Here is an 11,777-nt window from a genome sequence, read left to right as displayed (position 1 = left end):
AAAAGTTATTGGAATACAAAAGCCTCATAAAAATAACCCTCAAACTTCCTTAAAATGATTACTGTAAGGCAAATGAAAAACCAAACTCATTTCAAAGCAATTTTGTTGCTGTATATTCACTGTACATAGAGCTGGGTTTCATAAAGACATTTTCTTGTAAGCATATCATGTACTTTGACCATATCACTCCTCTATCTTCTCCTTTCTCTTGCCACTCCCTTTTATTTCCCATCATGAACAAACAAAGAGAAACCATCCAGCATGGCAGCTGGGTGACATGGTAAAAGACGACATGGACCCCACGGGCACAGCACAGCTCACACTTTATTCTGTCGTGACTGGTATACACTAGGAGTGGGCGGGAAACTAGTATCGGTGCACAACTCCTCTGGACTAACGGGCTGTGGGAGGCATGGGTAGCTTTGGCACACAGACTGGAAAACCATACATTGCCCAGAAGATAACAAGCAAGAAGTTAAAAAGCACAGACATCACACCCCATGGAAATCTGGGTTCTGTAGCATGTTAAAGAGTGAATAATTACAAAGACTGACATGCAACCCTACATTAGCCACACTGTTAAACTAGACTATTTTATTTTCCCTTCTTAGAGATGGAGAGATGATGGCCTTAGTAATTGGTTCCTAGTAGCATTTAAGAGCAATTAACACACTTTAGAGAGATCTGCCATGGATTCCTATAGCAACCCGCCACAGTTAAAGACGTAGTGCCAAATAATGGATTCCTTTTAGATCTTCTCATTAAACCAAATCATACTGACTCAATAATTCTAACTTGACTTATACTTACTTAAATATAATTCCTCATGTCTCTATGATGTCAAAAAGCATTTTTTTTTTTGTTAGTGTTTCCATCTTTGTAAGCCACAATGGACAAGAGAGGATCTTGGGTAATGGTGTCTTTCCTCTTCAGAGATAACGTCACGCTGATGAGAACATTAATGAAGCAAAGCTACTGTGCTGCAAGTATTTTGAATGTTCTTGTCATTGTACACACGGGGAGTCCGAAGTAGCCAGCCCAATTTGTGATGGAGCAGAGCAGACTAAGATGGGTAAGAGGCATAGCTTCTGAATGATTTCTCAAGACAGACAAGGAAAGAGGGAAGCCAACGAAAGGGGAATGGACAACCACCTTTGGCAGAAGAAACTGTCACAATAAAAATCTGTTCACTTGTAACTGACAAAACAACTGAACGTTCTTTAACCAGGAAGATAGACAGAATATTTGTGACAGTCACAAGTGGTTAGGTTAGCTCAACCGGCTCAGTCGGTTGGTCTCCTGTGGTTGGTTTTGAGATGGTCACCTCTCACAGGGAGAATCTCTGCTTTTTGCCAGTGTAGAGCCAAATTTAACCCCAAGAGGCAACCATAATTGCTGAGGAGAATTTTTCTTTATTAACTTGGGCATGTGATTCATATTCATTCACCCTGGAAAAAAAACATATTATTCACCCATGATGAGATGTTTTGAAATATGATAGTGACCAAGATATGGTTCATTCACAGGATGTACTTAGATATTTGCATGTGATATCAGTGTAAAGTTAGGCAACAAGGAAGAGATGGAACAGCCGTCTTCAGAGAGTTGTCAAAACAATGTAAAAGAGAAGAAAATGAGTGGTAAATGATGCCTTGATTTTCACAGGGGTTACTCACTTCCGTCTGCTGAGGGGAATGCGGTAAAGGCAATTCTCTGTTGCTCACCAAGATAAGGAACACTGATCAATCACAAAGGGAGGAGAGGAGAGAGAGATCTGAAGTGGTCTTTCTTTGTCTTCCCAGCTTTACATATTGAATGACAAACTTAGGCTACAAGGCCAAGGTAGAAGTGACCAGAAATTTGATGATTTGCCTGGTTGGGTCATCACTGTTCCTTGTAAAGTACCATATTCCTGGCCTGGTTCTTCCAACGTTAAGGAAAGGAATGCTCTCTTCCTTTGGTGTGACATTGTTCTCTGTAAGAGACCTGTTTCAGCCTTATAAGAGCTAAAAGTTGTGTAATTTGAAGGCTAGAGAGGAAAGAACGTTCAGCCAAATTCCACAGTAAACATTCATGGATATTTCAAAGGAGACTAATACATTGTTTGAGGTTGACTTTAGGAACCATTTCCTGATTGTGCTCCTAGACCATGGGCGGAGGCAGCTCCCTCTGACTCTTAACAGACCATCAACAATCATTTTAGATGCCATGCCTCTTTTGAAGGAAATGACTTCAAGATCATGACGATTCTAAGGGGTAGATACAAGGTGAGTCAGAAAGAAGCTGAAAAGGGGGGTGGGGTGGGGTAGAGAAAGACTTTCTTCCATGCTCCTATAGAAACAGTCATGAGGCAAATTCACAGCATGTGACTCAGTCTTTCTAAGATGTGCCCTCGGGGTTTTTCCAGGCTTCTTGATCTAACAACCCATACCAATCACTTGCAGCTGAATTTACCTCCCTAGGTGTGGTAACTGTCTCTTAGAGCATTCCAGTTGGTGCAAACCCTGTCAGGATGTGTCTCTGTGAGGTTCCCATTCCCCAACCAGGCACTCTGCTTTTGGCCACAGTTCTGCTGAGGACGCACTGTGCTTCTCTAGGGAAGGGAGGCTGATAGAGCTAGGAAATGTGGCCCCGAGGCAGAGGAGGAGCACACAGTGCACACAGTGCACATGGGGTGGACCTTCAGGATGGTAGCCAGAATGCAAGACCTTGAGTAAGTCCAAGGTCAAGGTGACTGGAAGAAGGGGGAAGGCCAAAGAAAGGACCTGGAAGAAAGGGCTTTAAAGTTTAGAAGGGAGGGGAATGGGAAAAATCTATGGGCCAGGGAATTTCACAGGAGCTCAATGTGATGCATGATACAGGGAAGAAAAAAGGTCCCTTGCTCATCTTGCTGATCAGATATACCCTGCAACTAAACTATTTCCATGCTAATAACACAAACACTGAACTGAGTGTTTCCACACTATTAGTCACATTTCAATAATTCGTTAGTTCTGGATTTTCTAGGTTGCTTAATTTACTTAGTAATCTACAGGTTAGGTACCACCGTGAGGTGAAAAGGGGTGTGGAAAATGAAGTAGTTAAAATCGGAATTAATTTTGTTGTCTGTAAACAAGAGTTAGTAGCACAGTGGCACAGGAGATTGTCAAAGAAAACAAGAGGAGAGGGGCAGAGTCATCAGCCTGGCCTGGGCCACCTTGCTGGCCACTGGGGAGGCGGCTCTGCGGCTCAGGAGTCTGTCTTCTTGTTAATAAAAATGGAAGAGCAGGTGAGCAAACCGTCCACCTTTTCCATTTCTGAATTGCTCACAGGGATCAGCAGATAGTCCTTCAGCTTCTCAAAAACCTGCAGACATAGGGAACCAAGAGGGAAAGGGAGCAAGAGGGTTAGAGCCCGGTCTGTGTCACTGCTCTCTGGGGCAGAGAATGAACTCAGTCTATACATCTATGCTTCTCCGTCATTTGAGCCCAAGTCCACACACCCACAGTCCTACCCCACAGATGGTTGGCGGCTGAGCCTCTGCTTTAACTCCTAACATGGCTGTTGCTGGAGTTGCCTTTATGCTGCCACTGCCATTCCTAGATTATGTGATAATTCAAACCCCATGGCTGTGTGCTTGGTTTGGATGTACCTCCCTCTCATATCTTTAATGCACTCTTAACACCTTCGTGTTCCTTCCCTTACCAACTCTATAGAAGACTGTGACAGCAGGTAAGTGAAGTGCACACTGCCGGGCACGCTGTATTTAAATTATAGGTGTGAATTTTATAGCATCTTTCAACTGTAATGGAAAATACATGTCAAAACATCTAATTAACAGTCCACAGATTTTTTTCCTGTGATCAAAAACACACTTTAAAAAAACAAAGTTACTTGAAAATGCTGCTTAAAAACAACCTGCCCTGATTTTTTTCAGAAACACCATGTACCTTAAAATTCAGCACACCCGTTAGAGTGCAGGAGCCAACTGGGCTCCATATCCAGTCCCACCAACGTGCTACTGCCATTTCAGTGAAGTGACATCCTTTCTGAGCTTGTTCGCCTCTCTGGAAGGCTGGGACACCACCTCTATAGGGCAGTCACAGGGACTAAAGACAATGTGTAAGGCACACTTGGCACGGTGTCTGACCTAGAAAGACCCTTGGTGAACAAGGGTGTTACTGACGTTATTCCACTGTTGATGGACACATGGCTGAATGGAGAGACAGTTAATGATATTCGGTTGCTAGGTGATTAGTGAGGCTGAGGAGGCATGAGGCCTCAAAGTAGGCTGTGTGGACTTGCAGCTTGCTCATATTGCAGATTCTAGGCTGGGGGCCCTGGAACCTGCATTGTTAACAACCCCAGCACATAAGAGTGTAGGATGCATCGTTCATCCAGGAGCTACTTTAGTCCTTGTCTGGGACTGGGAGTCCTATATTTTCTTTAGGTTCACACTTCTGCTATGGTAAGAGGACAAAGCTGCCTCTGCATTCCCCAGCCTCTTTTCTTATACTAACAGAGTGACATGATTAGAGGATGAACCTGGTCTAATGTAGTCCTGCCTACGCAAAACATAGAGCAAGGGCTGGAGGACAGGTCAGGCAGCAAAGCGAGTGCCTTGAAGGCATGAGGACCTTTGCCAAGGTCGCGTGTAGACAGAGCTGGGTGTGGTGATGCACATTTGTAACCTTAGCACTGGGACAGTGGAGACCTGCGGCCTGATCCCAGGGTTGCTGGCCAGTCAGCCTAGCCTACTTGGTGAGTTCTAGGCCTGGGAGAGACTCTGTTTCAAAAAACAAAAACAAAGAAACAACAATAACAAACAAACAAAAAGTGCCCGAGGAAAGATCCAATGTTGTTCTTAGCCTTCCACATATGTGCACACATGTGCACACACATGCACATACTCACAAGCAAATAGCATAAAACAATGTGCAGTATTTTCAAGGCATAGGACATAAAACAGTGTCAATGATCACTGAATGTTCTTCTATAGTACTTGTTATAAATGTCATATGGCTCTGTGCAGAGATGATCTCAGAATGCCTGGAAGTAAGAGACCCAGAAGACTCAGTGACTGAGCTGGTTATGTACTCCATGATGAAACAGAGAAAAGCAATGAGACAGAAGACTGCCCTGAGAAAAGACCGATTTGGTTGGCTGAGTGCCTTCCTGTTCTATCTTCCTACCACTAGGAAGTGTGGTCCCCTCTTTTCAAAACCCATTTTTGCTCCTCTGCCTTGACAAGCAAGTAACTTTTTTTCTTAAGGTAGCTCCTGCTGGATGCATACTGGGAGCTAGAGCATAGATTTGCGGGGAGTTCTTTTTTTTCATTTTTATTTTTTGAGACAGGGTCTTGTGTAACCTCAAACTCTCATGGTATAGCTGAGGTCGGGTTTAAACTTCTGATCCTCTGCCTCCTACGCCTCAAGTGAGAGGATTACAGGTGTGTGTCACTACACCTTGCTTGTGCACAGTGCTAAGGATTACACTCAAGGCTTTGTGCTTGTAAAGTCAGAACTGTAAGCTGTCTCTATAACCCTTGGAGCTTTTATCTGAACAACCCTGACTGGCAGGCAGCAGCATCCCACACTGTGTATGCACGGCTGACCAGTGGCATGGAGGAGAAGTAAATAAGCAGTTCCTTTCAACCAGCCTTTCTGCTGTCTCAGGGTTTTGATATCTATAGCAAAATGGACATCCTCTTTGTTCTCATGGAGCGCCATGAGAAGGTTCCCAGAGAGGCTAGCTTTTACCTTTGCACTTTCTGGGTATTCTTCTGGGGTTCGGTGCAGTAAGACGTGCCCTTTGTTAGGGATATTTAGATATATACAGTTGGCGGCCATGTCGTCAGGCACAGTGAGCTTGTCATAGCGATGGTCACTCATTTGTTGCATGATCTAAAAAGACAAACAAAGCAGGCTTAAGTGGAGCTTCCCACACTCACACGGTGGAAGGCATAGGATGGGACCTGGAAGGGCTGCCTTAGATCACGCCATATCCCGGATGTCACCTCTAGTCACCCGGAACCAGAAGAAGAAAACCAAGTGTTCTCGTTCTCTGAAAGCTTGTGCTTGTTTCTGTTGGTAAGGTTTGAAACTAATCTGTATTTTGGTTTATTCTCCCAAGACTTCCCAACAGTACATAAAATGGTCAGGTGCAGAAAGTCTGTCTGGAGGTTTGAAGACATTCATGGCTGCCCTGGCCTTAGTGAAGACAGATCATTACAATTGTCAGAATGGTCATTAGGAGGTGGCCATAAACATGCACAACACACAAAATTTGCTCTGTGTACATTAGAGTCAAGGCCCAGGTTTCTAGGACATCATGGTTATAAGTTGGTAGTTCCACTACATTGAGAATAAGGTGGGGTACTGGGATAAACACTTGGAACTTATTATTTAGTCTCAAAACTTGTATTTTAGTGTTTTATCAGCATACAGTATATGTAGTAAGGAATTTCACTGTGACATGTCTATACATGTAAATAATATATTTTAGTGACGCTCACCACTCCCATTACCTCCTTGTGTGTGGTCTGCTCCTGCTGACCTCCTTTCTCTTTCCAACCAATCCCCTCCTCCTTCCCTGCCTTTTTGGTTTTTTTTAAAATTTTTTTTATTTTTTTGGTTTTTCGAGACAGGGTTTCTCTAGCTTTGAGCCTTTCCTGGATCTCGTTCTGTAGACCAGGCTGGTCTCAGACTCACAGAGATCCGCCTGGCTCTGCCTCTGCAGTGCTGGGATTAAAGGCATGTGCCACCACCACCCGGCTTTGTCTTTTTACATTCTGATGAGTTGAAGGATTCCCTCAGCCTGTGCCTGTGTTTGAAGTACCGCCCATGTTTTCTTCTAGTAGTTATGAAGCTGTGGGTCTTACACCAAAGTCTTTGATCCATTTTGAGGTTTAAACCAATTCTGTACTACTTAAAAAAAAATCTCTCTTAGCCATCTGACTCTACTCTTTCTTAACCTTCACAGCTGAGACAGCACTGAAGATTACTAGAGAGCGGTCCAGTGACTGGAGACCTCAAAGAGATCCATAAAAAGATATCATGTGACCATCACTGCTACCTAGTCAAGCCTAGACACAAAAAAACAAAACCTAGAAAATCCACCATGCTCATTGACTTAATTCCCCAAGTACCAGGAAGAACCATGAGCAGGTTTTGGCTCAATATATTGAGGTAGGGTGCTCCCACGATTGGTCTGTAGTTCAATTCTTGGTAAACAGATGGCTCATCGCACTTTCTAACCACAGGAAAAGAAAACACAAGATGAACTGAAAGAGAAAGAAGCAGGGCCAGACTACATATCTGAGCTCTCACTAGGATCTCCTCTCCTCTTGAGCAGGGTGGGCAGATCTCCCATCCATCCATGGGACTCCGGAGTGCCCAAGGGTGACTACAGGTCAGAAAGACCGTTTTCAGTGCTCACTCCTCGGGTAGCAGTAAGGGAACACACTACAGTCTCCAAGGTTGTGGACTTCAGGAAGTGCCAATGTGAGAGACTAGACTTCCTTCCTGCCCTGTCCCTTCCCCACATCAGCTTCTTCAAGGAGCAGTCCTCTCCTTCTCTAGCCTTTACTTCAGTTTTCTAGAGTTGATGGTATTTATTTGAAATTCTAATCTGCTTTTCCTCACTCTTCCTCATCACTTTTTCCTGAACTTTATGCATTTTGGCTTCTAAGAGGGGCATTCCAGAAATTACTGATATAATAGTCACAAGCCAGACCAGAATAGTTTGAAGATAGTTTCATTTTTCTTTCATTATTGGGAAGAAAAGAATAATTTTCTTAATGGGGAAATAATTTAATGCTGAAGATAAATGAAGCAATTTACTGATAAATTCTACCGAGAGTTACTCTTAAAATAAACGCCCTAACAAAATCACCAGAGCTACCTCAGGAGAAGCCTTCCAATTAATTTATCAAGGCCTCCTTGGTTATCGTTTTGTGGCAAATTATAAACCGTGCCGAAAGAAATGACTTTTAATAATGAACAGGCTACGGAGCTGTGAACAGCGTTGTTCAGCTCACTGAAAGTACAACCTCAAAGCTCCACGGTCTGTCTGTCTTTCTAAAGGGCTTCGGGACAGTAACTGTAGACAATAAACAAACAACCCTTCTTTTTCACGGAAAAGCCAAAGGGGCTTATGCTAGACATGAAGAATGTTTGCCACATTAGCTGAGGACCAGGTTTCCCCTTTCCTGTCTGAGTGTTCCTTTTCATTGTTTGTGAGCTGTTATTGTCTGAATGGTGAGATGCTTTGCCGTTTACTCACAGCCGCTGGGTGCAGGAGACACATGCACACACAATGCAGTGAATTTGCTGTTCAGGGGACATAGAGAAGGTTCAGGGAACACATCTCTTCCTGCCATGCATATGTAGGGGTGTGTGCACTCATTCATGTGTGTGTGTGTGTGTGTGTGTGTGTGTGTGTATACCACAGGGATGAGCTTACACTGTCCATCCTAGTAGGGCAGCACCTCAAAGGGCCTAGGCTTCCAGGGACCATGCAGAGGCAAGGCCAACCAACAGACTTTCTCCTTCTCAGACACTCAGCCTTGTGAAAAGATGAACATCGTCTTAAGCATGCTGAGAATGCAGCTGTTGGGGTGATTTGTGTTCCAACATTTTTTTTTTTTTTCTTAAGAAGGATGGAGGAAGTGGCTGTGTTCCAGCATTCTTGGTAAAGTGTTCTTTTAACAGTAAGGACCGAACTTCCTGCTTGTCACAGCAACCCACACCTGAACGGAAGCAGCAGGCACCTAAAGTGCCCACACATCACCAAATTCCTCCTGGACCAGATTCCTCCACATCCTGAGAGGCCTGGGCTCAACTGAGAAAAGTCCAGCTAAGTGCTGTGCTGTCCAGTCTGTGGGGAGATCTGCAAGGACAAGCTGCAATTCAAATGCTGTTTCCCACCTAGTAAGTGGACTTATTATTCTACTTTGAGTAACCTATTGAGAATGGTAATAATTGGGATTGGAAGCTATTGATAATCTGGTCCAGCATCAAGGGGTGTCCCCTTGGGGTGCTAGGCACAAGGGCTGTGTAAGGCAGCAAACAGATGGGTACAAGCATCCTCTAAGTGCTGCCTCCAGGAGGTGACAATCCAGTGATCCCAAGGATCTTCCTCTCTTATCACAGGCACCTTCTTCAGCAAGAAGGCACACCGTTCTAGAGAGGAAGCGGCTTTGGGCACTGTCCTGGCCACAGCAGCATCCTGTGTGTCTCTCTCCCAGCTGCTGGCTTGGAGGCACTGGCCTTGCTCCTCTGAGTGGAGTTGTCACAAAAAAGGGGGAACATTCTGGCTTTCAGCCTGAATCTGCATGGCCAGTCACATCAGCCAGGCATTTCCGGCAGTTTCCCACATTTCTGGGAATTTTCTCATTGAAAGGATTGGACGGCAGCCCCATTTTTCTGCTTCTTACTCATGCCTTCTTTGTATTATAGCAATTACATTAAAAAAAATCCTGGACTGTGTGGTTGGACAGAACAATTTAAGACTTAATTGGTCAAATACTGAGGCAAAGAGATAAAGAAGGTATTTAAAGATGTTTAGGAAATATTCCAAACACATTTTTGGCTTGCTCATAATTGATCTTCCCATGTATGTATATGTATGCACCCATCTCAAAACACTAAAATGAAATCAATATGAAAAGCAACTAATTATAGAGCCTATTGAGAGATACAGTATACAGTATACAATCACTTCTTATTGCTGCTAGGTATCTGAAATAACTCTTTATTGATTTATCATGCATCAGGAGTTTACTGAAAGCCTGGTAATGTATAGTAGGCTCCATGTCCTGGCAATCCTTTTAGGGATGAGCCAATATAACTATGGATAATATTATAGAATTGCTACCATGTACATTTCATGGGCTCTCACAGATGAGCTCAGAATAAACACATCCTGAGAGCCATGTTTCTAATTAACTAAGTAAATAACTGTACTGAGGACTAAACCCAGGGCAAGCACCCTACAGATAAACTCCACCTCCAGTTCAAAGTTCTCTCTCTCGTTTCTGTTTTTTCAAGACAGGGGTTTTCTGTGTAGGCCTGGATGTCCTAGAACTCACTATGTTGATCAGGCTGGCCTCAAACTCATGAAGATCCACCTGCCTCTTTTCCCGAGGGCTGGGGTTAGAAGTGTGTGCTACCACTGCCTGGCTTCAGATGTGTAATTTAATTTTTTTTTTTTAAATTATTCTTTGAAGGTTTCATAGTAAGAATACAATGTATTTTGGTTGTATCACCCCCATACCCCTCTTCCTCCTTCTCCCCAACACATTCCTCTTCCCAACTTTACTCTGCCTCCACCTCTCTTTAAAAAATAAAACACACCAAATCCAATTAGTGCTATCCATATGAGCATGAGTGTGGGGCTATCCAATGGATGTATCATGGGCAACCTACCAATGGCTACACTCCCAAAGGAAAATGACTCCCCATCCCACAGTAGCCACAACGGCCAACAGCTCCTCAGCTAGGGGTGAGCTTTAAGAGCTCTTCCTCATCCATGCTGGAAAGTTGGCTGTCTTGATCTATAAGCAACCACAGCTCAGTGCAAGCGCCCTGTCACATGATGAAGACAGCCTTCCACAGCACTTCTCTGTATCCTCCTTACATTCCTTCTGCTCCTTGTTCAGTGTCCCTTGAGCCTTGGTGGAAGGATGACATGGATGTGTCATCTAGGGTAGGCCCTCACAGTCACTTGTTTTCAGCACATGTAACAGTTATGACTTCCTGTTTTAACTGCTGCCCACTATGACATGAAGCTTCTCTGACCAATGCAGAAAGTATCACCTCCTTTCTGCCCTGATGAGCTCAGACAAAGCGACTTCCAGAAAGGAAGGGATCAGTTAACCAAGGCATGGAAGGCAAGGTACAGAGCTGTAGGACAGCTCTGAGCACTGTATCCAGTGTCAGCAGCAGAGGGAGGTGAGTACTAGAGCTCAGTACTTTCTCCTTTGCACACAGTTTAAGACCTGATCCCATCGGATGCTGCCACCCACATTCAGGGCAGGTCTTCTCTGCTCTGTGAAATCTTTCTGGGAACACTCTCATCGACTCATTCAGAAGTATGTTTCTGCAGTAGTTCTAAATCCTGTGAGGTTGACAAGATTAACTATCCCTAGTAACTGAAATCCCACCACCAATGATAAATTCTCTTGGGCTTTGGAGGCAGCTGATCTTCAGGCATCTTTATTGGTCGGGAAGAATGGAAAAACATTCTACTTATTGGTGTGTTTATTCTCTTTCTCTTCTCAATTTGTTTCTCACAGCAACCCTGTGTATGGGGTAACACAATCTCTACCATTACATGAACACAAGCCAAGGTGGGGAGAAATTCAGTCCTATGTCTGAGGTCATTCACTCCTTTACACTGGCAATCTAGGTTTCAAGCCTGGTGTGTGAGTCTCCAAATGCCTACCTTCATCCTGACATACAAAACCACCATCTAGTCACCTGAAAGACTAGACTTACAGTATTCATTGGCAGCCTGAGGTGGGATACATTTTCCTATAGAATTTTCTTGGCATTTGTCTATTTGTAGAGGTTTGTGTGTAAATGTTTTCTACACAGACTGTCTGGTATTTGAAGCCATCTGAGTTTGTATCTGGCTTTATATGGTTTGGTTTCTTTGGAACTATTTTTTTTTTTAAGTAAAAGAAAGAGAAAGGGAAGAAGGAGTAGGTGAAGGGCATTATGACCTCTAGAGCAGAGAGGAGCAGGTGCCAAGGTGAAAAATGGCAAACAGCCAAACCCTATTCACAATGCATCCTG

At 43.9% G+C, this 11,777-nt stretch overlaps 1 protein-coding gene across 2 annotated transcripts in view; it reads right to left on the bottom strand.

Annotated features, from left to right (window-relative positions):
• Positions 1-306: 306 nt before the first annotated feature.
• The window catches only part of Ddah1 (dimethylarginine dimethylaminohydrolase 1), a 130,967-nt gene continuing 119,496 nt past the window's right edge, over positions 307-11,777 (bottom strand). For both annotated transcript variants that reach the window (XM_036191047.1, XM_036191048.1), the window contains exons 5-6: positions 5,739-5,882; positions 307-3,345 (exon numbers count right to left, since the gene is read on the bottom strand). In XM_036191047.1, the coding sequence (XP_036046940.1) occupies positions 3,229-3,345; positions 5,739-5,882 (261 nt within the window). In that variant the 3' untranslated portion in view covers positions 307-3,228. The remainder of the gene's footprint in view (positions 3,346-5,738; positions 5,883-11,777) is intronic.

This window comes from Onychomys torridus, chromosome 6 (genome assembly GCF_903995425.1).
Source record: "Onychomys torridus chromosome 6, mOncTor1.1, whole genome shotgun sequence".
Taxonomy (NCBI): Eukaryota; Metazoa; Chordata; class Mammalia; order Rodentia; family Cricetidae; genus Onychomys; species Onychomys torridus.
This window is presented reverse-complemented; position numbering and strand designations above follow the sequence as displayed.